This window comes from Tachysurus vachellii, chromosome 4 (assembly GCF_030014155.1).
Source record: "Tachysurus vachellii isolate PV-2020 chromosome 4, HZAU_Pvac_v1, whole genome shotgun sequence".
Lineage (NCBI taxonomy): Eukaryota > Metazoa > Chordata > Actinopteri > Siluriformes > Bagridae > Tachysurus > Tachysurus vachellii.
The window spans coordinates 8253619-8272812 of record NC_083463.1 but is presented as its reverse complement, the minus strand read 5'-3'; the positions used below and the strand labels follow the sequence as shown (position 1 = coordinate 8272812).

General features: G+C 41.4%; 2 protein-coding genes across 10 annotated transcripts in view; one reads left to right on the top strand and one right to left on the bottom strand.

Annotated features, from left to right (window-relative positions):
• mast2 (microtubule associated serine/threonine kinase 2) overlaps window positions 1-18301 on the top strand; it is a 118652-nt gene extending 100351 nt beyond the window's left edge. For 8 of the 9 annotated variants that reach the window (XM_060867553.1, XM_060867552.1, XM_060867551.1 and 5 more), the window contains 19 exons: window positions 1716-1817; window positions 2885-3017; window positions 4438-4511; window positions 4594-4697; window positions 4797-5005; window positions 5932-6070; window positions 7877-8009; window positions 8101-8266; window positions 8650-8751; window positions 8918-9040; window positions 9185-9294; window positions 9563-9717; window positions 10832-11115; window positions 11237-11443; window positions 11844-12070; window positions 12163-12285; window positions 12368-12504; window positions 12597-12781; window positions 13343-18301. In XM_060867553.1, coding sequence (XP_060723536.1) covers window positions 1716-1817; window positions 2885-3017; window positions 4438-4511; window positions 4594-4697; window positions 4797-5005; window positions 5932-6070; window positions 7877-8009; window positions 8101-8266; window positions 8650-8751; window positions 8918-9040; window positions 9185-9294; window positions 9563-9717; window positions 10832-11115; window positions 11237-11443; window positions 11844-12070; window positions 12163-12285; window positions 12368-12504; window positions 12597-12781; window positions 13343-15246 — 4617 coding nt within the window. In that variant the 3' untranslated portion in view covers window positions 15247-18301. The remainder of the gene's footprint in view (window positions 1-1715; window positions 1818-2884; window positions 3018-4437; window positions 4512-4593; window positions 4698-4796; window positions 5006-5931; window positions 6071-7876; window positions 8010-8100; window positions 8267-8649; window positions 8752-8917; window positions 9041-9184; window positions 9295-9562; window positions 9718-10831; window positions 11116-11236; window positions 11444-11843; window positions 12071-12162; window positions 12286-12367; window positions 12505-12596; window positions 12782-13342) is intronic. The other variant, XM_060867555.1, reaches the window with a different exon arrangement.
• The window catches only part of LOC132844292 (low affinity immunoglobulin gamma Fc region receptor III-like), a 237143-nt gene that overhangs the window by 160269 nt on the left and 57680 nt on the right, over window positions 1-19194 (bottom strand). The gene's annotated exons all lie outside the window — the stretch shown is intronic.

Genomic DNA, 19194 nt, shown 5'->3' with positions numbered 1-19194 from the left:
TACATTACAGACACAGTGATGTCATCATGAATAAGCAATGCTGCCAGTACAGGTGTTCACCTGTCATGTGTCCATCATGTGACGCGCCGCTGATGTCTTAATTATCTCAGTGATGGCTTTAACTGGCTGTATCGTTCCCAGTGGTCCTTTTCAGATCCACATCGCGTGTGTGTGTGCGTAATTGTGTGTCACTGTCTGTATATGCAGGGTGTGTATTGTTGGGAATGGGGGAAGCACCTCCCTGATTTTAATTTCACACTTCAGTAGCCACCACTGGTGACGGATGACTCTCCTAAACAACTGAAAGGAGGGGTAGAAGGATGGAGAAACAGAGAGGCTGATGGAGTTGGGAGGAGGAGATATGTGGTCAGACTATCTGCTCTTTTGGTTGGCCATTTCTGACCAACGCAACAGCGGTGGCTGTGTTACGCTGATCTCGAGGCAGCGGAATACTAACACACACGCACACCCACCTAGGTGCTCTGTTGTGGGCTGTAGGCGAGCAAGGATGACATCACCTAGCCCAGGCTAATTGGCTTGTTTGGGTTGGGGTGAACAAGAGTGACAGGTGGGATAGGCTGCTGTGCAAATCGTTTCTCGAACAGGTGTGTACAGAAACGTGCACCCGAGCTCGTTCTTAGTGTGAGGATGGCACGCGTTTCATGGCAGAGGAGACTCGAGGAAGAACAACTCCTTCAGCGGATATTGGAGCGAAGGGTATGGAGAAATCTTCAGTATAGCATGGATCTTACAGTTGTGTCTGTTGTTTATGTTCTCTCGGAATGGATTTTTTTGGGCTGTCAGGGACTCAGTTCTGAGGATCGACATGGTTTGTTGGCTTTGGCTTTTAAATACTCGAGGTATAATTTGTGGAAATATTTACATTCATGTTCTGTGGAAGTGTCAGTCTTTCAGAATAAGACTGAATTGAGGTCCAGTCTTTTTCTATTGTCTTGTCTTTTATTCAGGGGTAGTAAAGGTCATAGTGAGGATGACCCAAGACAGCTATCTCTTTCTAAATGACCAATTGCTATAGTTTAGCTTCTAATGGCGTCATCATTAGAAACCACAGGATCCAATCTGGTCATTCCACTGACCTGTCACGATGATGCCAGTCTCTGATGAATCCTGAGAATGTGCTCCTGACCTCATACCCCCTAGGGCACACTGTGACTTTTTCAGATCTCTTTCTCTCATTCCCTGGTGTCCTCTGTCCTTGGGTGAACCCTGTCTAGAATATCTATTGGTTAAACCATTCAGTCTGTGCGTTTCAATGCAGGATTCATTACCTGTATAAATTATTCAGGGGATGATTAGAAATCCCCCGGAGGGAAGAATGTTGTCTGCTGTAGACAGCTCTATTAGCCTTAGTCCAGCCAGTGTTTATGAAGCACCCAGACTCTATTACACATCCCTCTGTGCCATTCATCAACTCACTATTCCCTATTCCATTACTCCCCATCCACCTTTTTAACAACAGTATATTTTCTCAATATTCACTCACATCTAAATATGGTGGTTGTTACAAAAGCACATTTTTAATTTATTTTAAAGCAGCTTATTAAATCCAGAAAGGTTGTTTCTTTGTGTTTTGCGATTATGTGTACATTTATAAAATACATTCATTAATTCTTGTTTTTTCAAAAGAAGTAGTAGATATTTATGAAATTATTTTTCTGTTCTTTTTTTTTTTTTTCCCTTCCTTTCGTTCTCAGGCTCATGAGCGTTCGGAGAGTGTGGAGGTGACCTTCGTCACCCAGCTCATTAAGAGGCTGATGATCATCATTGCTCGGCCTGCCCGGCTGCTGGAGTGTCTGGTAAAGATCTATGTTTTGTCTTTTTGATGCTTTATTACCCTTGCAATTATGCTTAGTCTGAATGCCAACTGCTGGTTTCAGTAGTTAACGAGGCAAAAGAATCAGCTACTGCCAGAAAATCAACCAAGACTAAATAATGTGAAAGAAATCACTATAAATCTTAAAGGACGCCTCCTCGACCAGAAGGTCCTCTCTTGTGGGTCTGGAATGATCAGACACTCGCTCATAATCTATTAGCTTATTTATTCGTTTATTAGCTCTGATTAGTTTCTTTATTGTTCCACATCACTCATAAAACAGAATAATAATAGTAGTGTAACAAACACAGATATCCTGGGCTCTGCGGTTGTGTTGGTTTGTGTATTAATTAGAGATCAGATGTAGTACCGAGCCTGACAGCATGCAAAAGGATTTACAGTATTGAGGTCGAGAGCAAACTGAATATTAAAACAAAAGGATTTCAGACATTTTACATTTTGTCGTCTGACATCGATGTGAAAAAATAACAATTGTTTTGAACAGTTACATGCTTGCTGATTTTGACAAGTATTGAGTAATTAATTTGATCTTGGAGAGCACGTACTATAAAGATCCAGACGGTCAAACCAAACTGATTGTAAAAACTATGGTGTATATGCCGTAAACAGTTCTCTGACGATAGGTGGAAATAGTGCGTCTGCTGCTCATAACGATGCAGTATAACGTCTTACTAGAGGTGTGATCAGCGAGTGTAGGGTTGTTTTTGTGACTGCTGAGTTTTACTACTAATGTTTTTGCCATGTTCATGGATTTTTTTTTTTTTTTTTTGCAGCCATGGCTAATGATACAATACTTTAAGTTAATATTACAAAACGGCAGACGTAAGTCGAGCAATTACCAATTTAATACGGGCATCATTTATTATTTATTACTCTGGTGAAATAGACGGACAAAATGCTTATTCGATGTTGGAACTATCTACGTTGTGTCTTTATGTACTTTACCTGTGGAGAGACGTTTCTGCATGTACTTCATTCTTTGTGAGAAATGCACTCACTTTATTTCATGCTCTCTTCTGTGCTTCATAGGAATTTGACCCTGAGGAGTTCTATCACCTGCTGGAAGCTGCAGAAGGCCATGCAAAAGAAGGCCAGGGAATCAAATCGGACATCCCTCGTTACATCATCAGTCAGCTGGGTCTTACTAGAGACCCCTTGGAAGGTAGAGCTATCTTCCACTTACAGTATTTGGTACATTTAAGCAGATGAGTTTTATTAGAGATCAACACTTTAGTGTTGGATTCTCAAACTGAATCTTATATAATATTAAACAGCAGGGACTTGATCACATTAGGCAAATTTTTTTTCCCTCAACCTTTACTGCGTATGTGTAGCTATGGGAAGCAAGTGGGAAGTGTAAAAGAAGAGCCATAATTTTATTTCCTTGAGGTGTTTATAAAAGTTCGGATTTTGTTTTTTGGCAAAAGTGATCTCTGGCACTGAAAATTCTCTGATTCAGTACATGTCTTAGTGTTTCATTGTTGCAGTATAACTATCAGTAGCTTTGTATTTACCACTTTTGTAGGTCTCTTCATAAGGGCGTCTGCCAAATGCCATAAAAGTAATTATTGGGCTGTTTGTTGGGATTTGTTGGGATTTCATGGTTGCATTGGCACTGAGTCTGCTTTTTAAAATAACCTGATTGCTTCCTCCTTCCTCCTTCTAAACCTCTTTCTCCAAAGTGAAAGCAAGCAGCCTAGCGCTTGTATATACAGAATGTATTCTGAAGGGTCTAATATTTACATGGCTACAAAAATATATAGCATGAATTGAGCCTAATTCGGAAAGGACTAGTTTTACAGGGGGTCGTTAGAGAAATTTCAGTTTCACAGGCGTACTTTGTGATTTTAATCCCGTCCGAATCTGCCATGTCTGTCTTTTTCTCACACGACCTGTGTAAAAATTCCAGAGCAAATTACCTACTGTTTTTCAGCAAAATCTGCACTTCTCTGAGAAATCTAATCCCGTGTGAATGCGAATGTCTGTGATTGCCGAAAATGTTTCTTCCTAAACACGTTTTCTTGTCTGTTTTGGTCAACGTGAACTACCGTATTAACCCTAGCGCACCGGTATTCAAGTTTCTGCATTCTGCACACCAATAATGGATGTAAATGTGTTTGCTACCTTGTGAAGAAATAAAAAAAAATGAAATCAACAAGAAGAGCCAAATCACGTAAATTGTTAAGACTGGTTACTGTAATATCAGTTTCAGGTAAGAGTACTTTCATTTCTATAGTCAATTACATAACGTGAAAATTATATAAAAACTTATTTATTCCAGTGGGTTTATAAGAAGTTCTATATAAAACCATATGATGACCATAGGCAATCCATGCATCCTGGACATGTGGTCTTGTGCAACGCCCACATGTAAAACACAGACACTCCTATCTCCGTAATAAACACAGAGATGTTAGTCCCGTCCGAATCCATACATGAAATGACAGACGTCGGCTGAAAAAAATTCTAACTCTAACGTCGTTTGGAAAACTAGTCCCGTCCGAATAGTGCTTAATACAGTAGACTATTATGCAGCTTTAGGGTTTCAGCTCAAGTGTTATCACCTCTTGTACTTTGTTTAGAAATGGCCCAGCTGACCAGTTATGACAGTGGAAACTCAGAAACACCAGAGAATGAATGCACTGATTCGTCAGAGGTGAGTCAAGCATTGTGTTCATAAAGGATGTGAATTAGTGTGTGTTAGTTTATGGAGGTGAACTGTAATTGTTTTCATTCAGAATCGAGGTGCGACAGCGCAGCCACCTCAGCCCCAGCCTAAGACCAAAACACCAAGAGAGGAGGACTTTGAGACCATCAAACTCATCAGTAACGGAGCTTACGGGTAGGACGTCACGTGAAAACTGCCTTAATAAAAGCGTATGTAGAAAATTGTTCGAAATGTTGTAGTTGATTCTAACGACTTAATACGTATTCCTTCCAGGGCTGTGTTTTTAGTGAGGCATAAAGAGACACGTCAGCGTTTTGCCATGAAAAAGATCAACAAGCAGAACTTGATTCTAAGGAACCAGATCCAGCAAGCGTTTGTAGAGAGGGACATCCTCACGTTTGCAGAGAATCCATTTGTCGTCAGCTTTTTCTGCTCTTTCGAAACTCGCAGACACCTCTGCATGGTCATGGAGTATGTGGAGGGTAAAATGCACTTTTATTTGGTTCCGATCCAATGACAAAGCATGCAGAAATGTCAGAGGACTTTTATTGAAGACTAACACTTTAGAGCAGTTTGACCCCAAAATCATGATGCATGAGCCAGTTAAATAAATAACGAGCTTTTACTCCTGTTAGGTTTCACTATGCGTCTAGAGGATATGAAGACGTAACACGTAAAAATTGACTTATTACCAGTCTTTTTAGATTTATTTATACGTGCAATGTTTAAAACAAACTACAGAACAAATATTACTCTTCTATTTCTCTTTTCTCTATGTATTTTAATCCATAGTATTCATTAATATATAATCCATATGATCCATTTTATAACTCAAAGGCCCTAAGTGTATTTTCCTGATATTAAGTTACAATATTCTCTTTATTTTAATTTACAAACATTCCTTGTGTGAAGGTGCATTTGTCAAAAACTCAGTCATAGAGTAGATCAATAGCATGGGGTTAAACTAAGGCTTTCGGTATTTGACACATTGATTATGGGGGAAAGGAATTGAACAAAAAGCTGTATCTAAGCTGTAAATACATCTAAAGCTCAAGCTTTAGAAGAAAGTTTTAATATTTGAGATTTCCTAGCTGTATTTTTTTTTTTAAATACAAACTGCATCAGGTGACACGTTGCTCGTCCAGGATAAGCTGAATATTTTTCCAGGGTGTCAGTTCTTCATTTGTTCACAGGTCACAACAAACATGTCACTACTTGCTTATTTCCCATAGTCTATATTAATGCACATAAAGTGGCTCAGATTACTTTTGAGCTCAGATTTATTTTTGGTGTAGTTAATTTCAGCAATGTCCCCTGAATGTTAAGTAAAGTCTTCAAAGATATTTGTAGAAGTGCTGAAGGAAACTGTACTAACAACATGCTGATTGTGACCCTTGTGTGTGTTCAGGTGGGGACTGTGCCACTCTACTAAAGCACATTGGTGCTCTGCCTGTGGATATGGCACGCATGTACTTTGCTGAAACTGTACTGGCACTGGAATACTTGCACAACTATGGCATTGTACACCGTGACCTCAAACCTGACAAGTGAGCTCAACACACATACAGTGGCAGATACACAAAGACGCAAAAGATGAGACACGCGTACATTGAGATCGAGACAAGGACATGTACATAAAGACAAGATACATACACAGAAATATACACAGAGAAAGACATACCCACACAAAGAAACAGAGGCAGAGGCTGTGTCACACACACAAAGAAACAGAGGCAGAGGCTGTGACACACACACAAAGAAACACAGAGGCTGTGACACACACACAAAGAAACACAGAGGCTGTGACACACAGAAACACAGAGACTGTGACACACACACAGAGGCTGTGACACACACAAAGTAACACAGAGGCTATGACGCACACACAAAGAAACACAGAGGCTGTGACACACACACAAAGAAACACAGAGGCTGTGACACACACACAAAGAAACACAGAGGCTGTGACACATACACACAGAAACACAGAGACTGTGAGACACACACACAGAGGCTGTGACACACAAAGAAACACAGAGGCTCTGACACACACAAAGAAACAGGCAGGGGCTGTGACACACACAAAGAAACACAGAGGCTATGACACACACACAAAGAAACACAGAGGCTGTGACACACACACAAAGAAACAGGCAGGGGCTGTGACACACACAAAGAAACACAGAGGCTGTGACACACACACAAAGAAACAGGCAGGGGCTGTGACACACACAAAGAAACACAGAGGCTGTGACACAAACACAGAAACACTGAGGCTATGACACACACATAAAGAAACAGAGGCAGGGGCTGTGACACACACAAAGAAACACAGAGGCTATGACACACACAAAGAACCACAGAGGCTGTGACACACACACACACACACACACACACACACAAAGAACCAAAGAGGCTGTGACACACACACACAAAAGAACCACAGAGGCTGTGACACACACACACACACAGAACCACAGAGGCTGTGACACACACACACACAGAACCACAGAGGCTGTGACACACACACACAAAGAACCACAGAGGCTGTGACACACACACACACACACAAAGAACCAAAGAGGCTGTGACACACACAAAAAAAATCACAGAGGCTGTGACACACACACACACACACACGCACACACAGAGGCTGTGACACACACACACAAAGAACCACATATGCTGTGACACAGACACACACAGAACCACAGAGGCTGTGACACACACATATAGAACCACAGAGGCTGTGACACACACAAAGTAACACAGAGTTAGAGGCTGTAACACACACAAAGAACCACAGAGGCTGTGACACACACACAAAGGAACACAGTGTTAGAGGCTGTGACACACAAAGAAACACAAAGCCAGAGGCTGTGACACACACACAGAAACCCAGAGGCTGTGACACACACAAAGAAACAGAGGCTGAGGCACACAAAGAAACACAGGCAGAGGCTGTGACACACAGAAATACACACACACACACACGAAGAAAGGCAGAGGCTGTGACACACAAACATTTTTACATTTACATTTACAGCATTTGGCAGACGCCCTTATCCAGAGCGACGTACATAAAGGCAGAGACTCTGAAACACACATTGACTGCAATATAACACACACACAGAGACTGCAACATAAAGCACACACACAGAGACAGCAACATAAACAGAATGGAACTTGTGCACAAAGAGACACACAGATGTAGACAAACACACAGACAGGGACAGAATCTGACACACAGAGACATACAGACAATGGTTTGCTAAGCATAATAATTTCCGTTTAAGACCACTTCAGCACTTTTTTTTACAGCAGCCTGTGACTTTTTATTTCATTCTTTTCAGTCTTCTAATCACTTCAATGGGACACATCAAACTGACCGACTTTGGTCTGTCGAAGATTGGCCTTATGAGTCTCACCACTAACCTGTACGAGGGCCACATTGAGAAAGATGCACGCGAATTCTTAGATAAACAGGTAAAGAAGTTTTATACCTTTGTAAGTGTTTCCATTTCTTGTCTCTCACATGGCCCTTCTCTAACCTGCTTTACATCCTGTTTGCTGCTAGGTGTGTGGTACACCTGAATATATCGCCCCGGAGGTGATACTCAGACAGGGTTATGGGAAACCGGTGGACTGGTGGGCCATGGGAGTCATCCTGTATGAGTTTCTGGTGGGCTGTGCTCCTTTCTTCGGAGACACCCCAGAGGAGCTGTTTGGACAAGTTATCAGTGGTTAGTGGCACAGTTACTATTACACTGGAAAAAAGTGAGAGAGAGAAGCAAACCATTTAAGCAGCATTATCTAATAACAAGAACAGGTTTAAAATAAAAGCTTGTGATTAATTTCTTAGAGGACTGAGAAAAGAGATTGAAGCACACAGTACAGACTTTGCAAAATATGAATTGACATGGCGTAAACATATGGAAGACAGCATTCATGAGCTAAATGCTAGGCTTAAAAAGGGAAAAGGACAAAGATAATATCTCTGCTGACTTTCTGTGGGCACTTGCAAATGGTATTGGGGACCAGGACAACCTATTGTCTCTATGATAGTTGTTACTCCACACTGACCATACAGGTGAATTACTTGGTGTCTGTCTGCTTTTTGCTGCAGATGAGAGAGTGTGGCCTGAGGGGGATGAAGCTCTACCTCCAGACGCTCAAGACCTCATCTCTAAACTGCTTCTACAAAACCCAATGGAGCGACTGGGAACAGGTCTGCACTTATACATAACCTGTTCTCGTGTTGGTTTTTGTGGTGTTTTTGATCTTCTGATATTCTAGTTTGAGTCTTTCACTTTTTGTGATGCTGTTTTCTTAAATTTGTTTTTTCTCTCTCCCTCTCTCACTCACGCGCTCTCTCTCTCTGTCTGTCTGTTCAGGAAGTGCATTTGAGGTGAAGCAACACAGGTTTTTCATTGATCTGGACTGGAACAGTCTCCTGAGGCAGAAAGCTGAGTTTATTCCGCAGCTCGAGTCTGAGGAGGATACCAGCTACTTTGACAGTAAGTCTTCAAATAATCCACTTTTTTCTCTCAACAGAGATGGAGTCAAAAATCTCTCTCTCTCTCTCTCTCTCTCTCTCTCTCTCTCTGTTTCTATCACACAGCTTGAGTCTTGTTTTTAATGCATTCTCCCTTTTTCCTCAGCTCGCTCGGACAGATATCACCATGTGGACTCTGAGGAAGAGGAGGATACAAATGATGATGAGCACGTGGAGATCCGCCAGTTCTCCTCCTGCTCCCCACGATTTAATAAGGTACAGAAAACACTTGGACACCTAAGAAGGATGCTCAGGCCCAGTTTCCATATTTAATACTATACTGATATACAGTACTGAATTCTCATTCTTTGCAAAGACCTAATCTGTTGCTAACTTCATTCTGGTCCATCCTTTATGTTATGATACTCCCACTCCATATTGAACCAGCACATCCTCCACAAAAAAAAGAACACACCTTTCTGTTGTATTATATCTGTACATGTTCAGTCAGACCTGCTGTATGGTGTCTGTGCTTTCTGATCAGGTCTACAGCAGTATGGAGCGTTTGTCCCTACATGAAGAGAAGCGCACTCCTCCTCCCACTAAACGCAGCCTCAGTGAGGAGGGCGGTGAGCGACTCGATAGCCTCAGTAGCCTCAAGTCTCGAGACCGCAGCTGGATGGTGGGCTCACCTGAAATGTATGTGCTCTGTATTATCTTATTGTAGTTTTAGTAGTTACTGTGATTAGGCAAAAATGAAGGTCTTAAATCGCATTAAAAATGTAATCTGTAATATGATATTCAGCAGTACATATTCATTATAGCAATTTATTTGATTTGAATGCCTTTATTGTCATTGTATTTTCCTGCATACAATGAAATTAGGAGCGCTACTCCTGATTGGTGTACGAAAAACAGACATATACAGTAACCACAGACAATAAAAACAGACATATACAGTAACCACAGACAATAAAAACAGACATAACCACAGACAATAACAATACACTTTTACACATAAATACACCAAGTGATATTCACATTAAGCAGTCTGAATAAAGTGACCATTAAGTAAAGTGACCATTGATAGTAATAAAGTGACTATTTAGTAAAGTGACAATATATAATATTGCGCGTTGGCCTTTCCATTGATATGTAGAGTATATTTTAAAGCAAAATTACAAAAGAGAACACTGTTGTGCTGCAATTATCTTTCTTCCAATCTAACAAAGATCAGTTATTATTAACATAAGTGTTGTCAAGCAACACAGCAACAGTTTCCGTCTGCTTATTTTTACCCGAAGGTAGGAGTATGAGTAAAAAGAAGAAAAGAATACAACATACAGATGTTGTTCCGCTGTTTAATCCAAAAGGTTGTACCTACTGTACAATCTGTAATCCCTGAGATTTACAAAGAGATTTGAAGTGACTGGAGGCAGATTTTTTCAGGACTGGTGGGCGGACATTGATGGACAGAAATTGATGGACAGAATAAAGAACAGTGCTTTTAAGATTTAATTCAAGCCATAAACAGTGCACATTGTCACTGTGACCTGGCACATTCTGTTGTCGAGCCACAGAACGATTATGAAAATCTGACAGCAACCATGATTCCTTATCTATCACGGATTCCCGTATTTAAGCTCCAGATTCTGCATTTGCATTTTTTTTCGGATGCAAATGCTCAAACTTTGTTTACCGGTGTATATAATCAATCAGAATTGCTTAGTATTGCATTTTAACATCATTAAATACATTTCGAAATACAGTTTGAGACTGGATTATGCAGTAATATGTGTACTTTTATATTCAGCCTGCGTAAACGCCTGTCAGTGTCCGAGTCTTCACACACTGAGAGCGACTCCAGCCCCCCTCTAACAGTGCGCCGTCGCTGCTGCTCTGCAATCATTGAAATGCCTCGGTTCGCCATCTCCACCGAGGAAGAGAGCACCAGGAAGACTCCAATCAGGGCTCAGCGCAGTGAAGAGCTCCCTTCTGCTATCCCAGAACTCCCAGTGGAGAGGGAGCTCCGACTGGATGAGTCTCCCATTACGCCAGGCTCCACTTCAAGCCAAGCCACTCGTGGAACACTCACACGTCAGTGCTGTTTCTGCATTTCACTGCACATATAGTACAGATAGATACCCATAATCAAAGTCAGAAATTTAATCTATGTTAGAATGACAAACATTTATTGTTTTTTGTGCCTTTTGTGCAGCTGGTGATTCCTTGGATAGAGGCTCTCCTCGCTGCAGCAGTAACGAAGGAGCAGATAATTCCACTCCCAAAGCCATAAGCGACCTGGCAGTCCGTCGAGCTCGCCATAGACTGCTGTCAGGAGACACAGAGAAACACACGTCACGGCCACTCAACAAGGTCATCAAATCAGCCTCAGCCACTGCACTGTCGCTCATGATTCCTACAGGTGAGTGTTCCTACATGCCTCTGTGACCGAAGGAATCAAAGGACTTCCAGCATTTAAATTTCTTTTCATTGGCTAGGTAAAACATATTGGGTTGAAATTTTTGTAATTTATTAAAGCTGTTTTAAAGCAAGTTAATGTCTTTCCTTCATCTTAATTCCTAAAGTCAGTCTAACCTCTAAATGAAACCTTTTGTGGAAATTAAATTGTCAGCATATTGGTCAAAGTGCAGAAATGGTCAACAGCAGTAGTTTTTGCCTTATTCTTTGAACAGAGGATGCTGAATACATGAAATCTAAGAGTTTACTGTGTTCCAAATTTGCAAATGAACTACATATAAAATGTTACATCTTTCAAGTTCAGTGTAATTATATTTTATTAATCCCAATTTCCTGGTGTCCAGAGCACCATGGAGCCTCTCCTCTGGCTAGCCCCATGTCTCCTCACTCCCTGTCCTCCAATCCATCGTCTCGGGACTCATCTCCCAGCAGGGACCCATCATCGGCTGTTTGCAGTGTGAAACCTGCCATCGTTATCCACCGAGCAGGCAAGAAGTATGGCTTCACGCTGCGCGCCATCCGTGTCTACATGGGAGACACTGATATCTACACCGTACACCATATGGTCTGGGTGAGTTAGCTAGACCTCTAATAGAGATCATTTTGAGTTTTTGGATCCTGTAATAACTGTATACTAAAAGCATGTCTGCTGACTTTTTTCAGCATGTGGAGGAGGGAGGACCAGCTCATGTAGCAGGTTTAAGAGAGGGAGACCTTATAACACACGTAAACGGAGAAGCGGTCCACGGCTTCGTTCACACTGAGGTTGTGGAGCTCATTCTCAAGGTACGTACAAACACAAGGATATGTTCCAGCCATGTTACAAGTTGGGCATGTTTAATATAAAACTAGCTTTTGTTTCATTCAGAGTGGAAATAAGGTGTCAATATCAGCCACTCCCTTTGAGAACACATCCATTAAGGTCGGTCCAGCTCGTAAAAGCAGCTACAAGTCTAAAATGGCTCGGCGGAATAAGAAGACCAAAACAAGAGAGGGACAGGACAGGTGAAGTTTATTACATCTTTTATGTTCTGTTTATGTCTGTTATGTACTAATTTGTAAATGTATGTTTTGTGCATGTGGGGACTTCCTTGCAGTAAAAAGAAGAACTCCCTATTTCGGAAGATTACTAAGCAGGCATCTCTCCTGCACACCAGCCGCAGCTTGTCCTCTCTAAATCGTTCTGTGTCATCGGGGGAGAGTGTACCTGGATCTCCCACACACATGTCCCCTCGCTCCCCAACACAGGGCTATCGCTCCACACCGGATTCTTCCCACTCTGGTAAAGCGTTCAACATGCTGCACTATGTAATTTGTACATCTGAGCATTTTATTCTTCTTGATGAGTATTGATGCTCTTAACTCACAAAGTGGTTCTTAAAGCTGTAACGACATGTAATAAAAAGTTCTTAATGATCCTCTCTATTTTGTCTTCATGCATTTGTTAAGGTTTTGGCCCATTTGCTGTGGTACAGTAATTGATATAGCGCTTCTGGTCATAAAGTTAATGATTCAGCTATAATTGTGCAACAAACTCTGTCACTTTTACCTAGAATTCACACCAGACGAGACACTTAAGTGACACTTTGCATAAGAAACGTTCTGTCTCATGCCACACCAACTGTGTCTTATTAAGCATTATTGGAATGAGTAAACAAACTGCGTATTGTTTTTATTCTAGTTATACCTGATAACCTATCAATCACTGCATTATTTTAGATGATTTATGCTTCGGTCTCATGGCTATTTAGCTTTTATGATGTGGTGATATAATTTGAAAGTACATTTGAGTGATTTGTAGAACACTGTAGCAGTTTGTGGTTTTTTTTGTCTGTCACTGCAGTTGGGGGAAATTCATCTCAGAGCAGCTCTCCCAGTTCCAGCGTGCCAAACTCTCCTGCCAGCTCTGGTCAGATCCGGCCTAGTTCTCTACATGGCCTGGCCCCAAAGCTGCAGCGCCAGTACCGCTCCCCTCGACGTAAGTCTGCTGGTAACATTCCTCTGTCGCCGCTGGCCCGCACTCCCTCACCAACGCCCCAGAGCACCTCCCCTCAGCGCTCCCCTTCTCCACTGCCCAGCCATGCACTTTTAAGCTCTTCCATCGGTCAGTCCTTTCCGGTAAAACTACACTCTTCTCCTCCCTTAGTGCGCCAGATTGCTCGTCCGAAGAGTGCCGACCCACCTCGCTCTCCTCTTCTGAAACGTGTTCAGTCAGCTGAGAAACTAGCAGCCTCACTCTCGTCATCCTCGTCATCTCCCTCTCCTTCATCTGCTTCCGATAAGAAGTTGCCGGTGGGTGCTGGTCGCAAGCACAGTCTGGAGATCTCGCACACAGAATTTAAAAAGGAGATTCTCCAGCGGGAGCCAAGTTTGCAGAGCTTGCAAGAGTGCACTAGCGAGACTCTTCTTGGAGGCAGGGTGTCTCCAGCAGAAAAGGGAACTCTGCAGAAGCCTTTAGCCCGGAAGCTAGGGCGGCAGGAGGGGCCTGACTCAGCCACTGGATCGCTAGGGCTGGCTCCTGGTAAGAGCAAGCTGAAGGACAAGCTGTCGGCTATCCGTCAGGACCGTGCCGAACGGAGAGAGTCTCTTCAGAAGCAGGATGCCATCCATGAAGTGGATTCTTCAGAGGATGAGACAGATGAGGGTTCAGAAGATAGTCAGGATGGACGCAGGACAACTTTTGTCCCTCCTTGCCATGTGCTTCGGCCCACAAGCGTGATAGGATCCCCACGGCTGGCTGCTTTAACTGCATCCACAGTGGCTCAGCTCAGCTCCCCACAGCTCAGTCAAGGGCTACAGGCCCAAAACCAGACACAAAGCCAGCCTCCATCATTGGCAGAAGCTAATGCTTCTGAGCAACAACCCACCCAGACCTTGATATCTACTCCCACTGCAGCCTCTACCTCAGCACTACCAGAAAATTCCAGCGAGAGACGGGGAAAGGTTCAGGATTCTGTGTCCAGCAGTAAAACACCTGGTCCTCAACCCAGCTCTCTGACCAGCACTTTTTCTACACCTGGTAGTGCATTTACCACAGTTAGCAAGGACCCATTTGTCAAACCCTCAGCACCCCCTCAAGACCGTAGGACTGCCAAAGTGAGCAGCAAGCAAGAGCCCAGCATGGTGCCTGCCCGCGAACCTCAAATCCCTACTCCTTCTACTGGGGGCATCACTAAGGAGAAGAAGGAGGCAGACAACCGGAGACAAGCAGCAGCTGCCGCGGCTGCTGCCTCCTCTTCCTCCTCCATCTCCACAGCTGCTGAGAGTGGAGTGGATAAAGTGGTTTCCCAGCTGGCCACCGTGGCCAAAAGTGTGCTAGGGCCGGTAAAGCTCAACATACCAGGGACCAAAGAAACCACCGATCGGAGCAAAGATGCCAGACCACAGTCAGACATGGCGCACCCAAAAAGCAAAGATTCACATTTAAACAGTTCTCATTCTCCTGAAAAGACTTTTCCATCTGTTGCTTCTGTTTCCCAAACAGGGAGACAGTCTGAATCACCCGCTCTACAGTCCCCTGCAATATCTGAGTTACCTTCAACTTCACAGAGGTTGCAAGAGACTGCAGTAGCTTCAAAGAGGCCTTCTGCCCCAAAAGACTGCTCATCAGACCTAGGAGTGCCCCAAGACCGGCCAGCAACTCCATGGAGCAGTGCCTCAGAGAGGCCCAGCTCTGAAGCCCATTCCCAAAGCCAGGCCAAACCTACTTCCTCCACAAAGCAAGACAAATCCAGCAAGAAGACATAGCAGCCCTGCACAAAACAAAATGGCAACTCACCTAGCATGCATGTTGAAAAACAAAACATTATACTTCACACTAATCGTGAGAGGAAAGAAGTGAAAGAAGAAAATAGAAGCAAAGAAGCTCATTCATTGTGAATTGTTTTGTAGTGAGTGAAGGCTTTGGATTGCTTTTATTTTCCACTTTACCACTTTTTTCAGCATTGTTTTATTATGTTCAGAAAAAAAGAAAATACGGGGCTAGAAATAAACTGTTTGAAAAACAAAAACTAACATTCGGTGTGTTTTTACTTGAATATTAGGTTCTTATTTTATTTGCTGTTTTAGATCTAGTGGTGCCTTAATATAAACCTAAAAGTCCTCCCTTAAGTCCTATGCCATTCGTTGATGGAGGAAAAATGTATCTCAGCAATAAAATCATCGTATGGTTAGTTTCTATTAATGTAGTCAAATCCTGCATTAGGTTGGCTGAAAGCCACCACTTCATTTTCCATCAGTTGCTATTATAGTGACAACAGTTTGAGTACCGTACAAATTGTATGGCAGATTTCTGATCAGTTTGGAATAATTAAAAAAGTGACCTCTCACTCATGATAAAGTTAATTGCTTTATTGTGTGTTTTATTTCCACAATAGAGCATATAATATTTAAAACAGGTTTCCGAGATTAAGTGAAATTAAGTTTAAATTAGTGAATTATGATTCAATAAATAAATAAATAAATAAATAAATAAATAAACATCACATAATTTTTCCGTAACTCCTCGTACACACGTTATACTGAAACGTATTTCCTCTGGCAGGTTAAGTGTGTTCTTAAACATCTTGCCTCATGTACATGCTTGATGTATAGATGATCGTATACGATGGACAGATTAATGGCATCGTCTAATTTTAACGTCCGTATTCAAAATGTAAAAGCACTTCAAATTGGAAATGTTTTGTTGTTTTTATTTCTAGCCCCCGCTCTCTCTTTTTTTTTTTTATTGTTATTAATAACAACTGAAACGTTTTTATTTTTAGGATCTGGACCAACTTGCTGTGTTTTTTTCTGTATATTTGCCACTTTTAAAGTCAGAAAACTTGTACAGGCTTGATGATTGAGTGTGTGTGCGTGTGTGTGTGTGTGTGCGCGCGCACGTGTGTGCTTATATAAATGAATATTTAATGTTCTGTGTCGGTTTTATATCCGAGTGTATTGGGAGTGTATCATGGAATACGTTTTGTCTTTGCCATTTCAGCTGAGTCTGATTTAGACATTTATTACTAGCAGGCAAGGATGTATTTGCACAATCCCTTTTTACTTTGTGTCATATGAAAATGAAATCTAATAAAATTCAGTCCAGTCAGATCCCAGGGCTTGTGGGGGGGTCAAGGGGTTTGACCAATCATTTAACCCCTTGTTACCTGTCATGTTATGTGGCTAGATTTGTGTTTACACCAACCTGAGTGAATTTAAGTGGAAGTTAAAGTGCACTCTCCTGTTTCACCACAATCATACTGTTGTTTTGTTTTTGTTTGTTTTTTTAGCCTGGTAGTGCTGACATTTACAAAATATCAAATACTACTTTCATTTACTGTTTTATCACCAATGTAATTGTTAGATATTTGCCAATGAAGACTCTGATCCAGACTCTGATCTCTGATAACTGATCCAGATTTTTTTTTTTTTTTTTTTTATTGATTAATTGCTGCGTATTCCTGAATGTCATTTCGTAGCGTATCTGTCACAGTTTAAAAACAAACCCACTGTAGTTTGCAGCTAATTTATTTTTACCGATTTTTCTTATCATCATCTTAATAAGGAGAAATTAGTCACGTGATAGTCTGTACAGTTATTCAGAAATGTTATGTCTGTATGAAATGAAAAGCTCTTGATGGCTCTTGAGAGCCAGAAGCTTCATTTCGAGCTTCACAGTTTCTGTGAGTATTTTACATTTTGTGTCTGATTGTCAAATTTGGCATTTTGCCATAATGCATCCAACGTGGCTCTCTCCTGAATTCACAGCTTGATGCACAGGAGAAAACATTGAGCTGCAACAATTTGTTCCTTTCAGAAGATATCTGACAAAAATCCTGTACCTCTTTATTAGGACTGAGTGTAGGATAGAAGCTAGAGTGTGGACATGGTAGGATCTTAAAAAAAAAAAAGGTTTTAGTGGCTTATTTTAACCATAATCTATGGACTGCAACAGCTTTTCCTGCTTTAACACCTTAACTAAGATTTTTCTTAGTGAGATTATTTAATCAAAAATCTCCCTTTTGAAATAACAACAAATTTAGAAAAGCTGAAATTATTATTATTATTATTATTATTATATTTTGGTGATCTCATTCGCACTTAAACTGACCAACCGTTCACACACTGTACAATCTTTACGACTGGGACAAACTTCTATGTTTCTAACTAGAGTTTCTAGGTTCTTTACAGTCCACAGCTTATGGTTAAGTATTAGAATTATACCATGTTACTGTAATGTTAATATAGTATAATAGCCAAGAAATGTTCTCTGGAAATATTAGGAGCAAAAAAGTGTCTGAGCTTTGACTTTTTGGGCTAACTGTGGTATGTATTGTACTCGCACACTCGCTGTTGGATAATTATGCTATAGGGTCCGATTTGGCTAAAGTGCCAGAATCCTGTGGATTTGTTCACTAATAACACTTGCAGGCATATGGCATCACACACACACACACACACACACACACACACACACACACACACACACACTGTGGGCGTGTAATGCTTTACAGCCAGCCCTTCTCACTGAAACCACTCAAGCAGCAGTAAATAAAAGTCATGCTGCATATAAGAAGTATATGAAATATCAGCTGGACCGAATAGGTGCTACGCCACTTTCCTTAGGGATTTCCTCAGTACGTGGAGATTACAACATATGTCTTGTGTTCTGTTTTTATTCCCCCGAGACAGGTTGTACAATAACGAATGAACAGAGATGGATTTGAAAAAAAAAAAAAGAAAAACCTGCTAGTTAAACCAGTGCAATATCTTTTTAATTTCTGTTTGTGGTAAGACGCATGTTTGTTGTAACTCCTTCCTTAAGAACAATAAAGATTTTTTTTTTTTTAAAGAAAGTTGTCTCCTTTATTTTTCATGATGTTCCTATATTTAATTGCAAAGACATAAAGCTTTGCAGATGATGTGACCAGTACTCATGGTTTTATCTGAAGCATACTCCAAGCAGTAATTTACTCCGTTACTCAAAATAGGGTCTTCGGACAATACGTTATGTAGTGTAGGTTTGGAATAAGCAGATATTTGTGAAGTGGTGTCATCACATGTCACTCCATCTTCTCATCACTGTTCCACTGCTGGGAACTGCATCAGGGAAAACAGTCACCTTTTTACCTTCTGCAATATTAATACAGTAAAATTAATCCCCCTTCTTCTGGTCATTTTTGTTTAAATATGTAGTTATGTAGGTTTAAAGGTCCACATTTTAAAATTTTAGATTGTGCTTTTAGACACAAGCATGATTTATCCCAGTAGCTATATAATTTATCACTTTTTACACCCTAATTTATTGTGCCTTGATATTTTTTCTTTCTTTTGTTTTTTTTTAAATATGACTATTACATTTACATCCCAATCTTAAGAACCCCCGTAACGCCATGATGAAGCCCAGGTGGTTTAGGCAGCCGTAAAGCAGCCCTAAAGTGAGTGAGCGAGGCACAAGCTAAGCCATGAGGTTAATTGACATGGTGCACTGAAAATAAGCTGTGACAAGGCTGACAATAATAGAGCCTCATTAGATTAGTGTATGTATATGCTTGCTCTCTCAGGACCTCGGTGTGGGGCGTGTGACTGTCAGAGATACATCCAGTCGGGAGAATGAAGAAGAGGAGGTCACAGGTTATCCTGTCTACTTAAAAGGCACATGGTATGTGGGATAATTGGTCTCTGGTTTGGCTTTGGTCTTTTGGATGTGTGTGT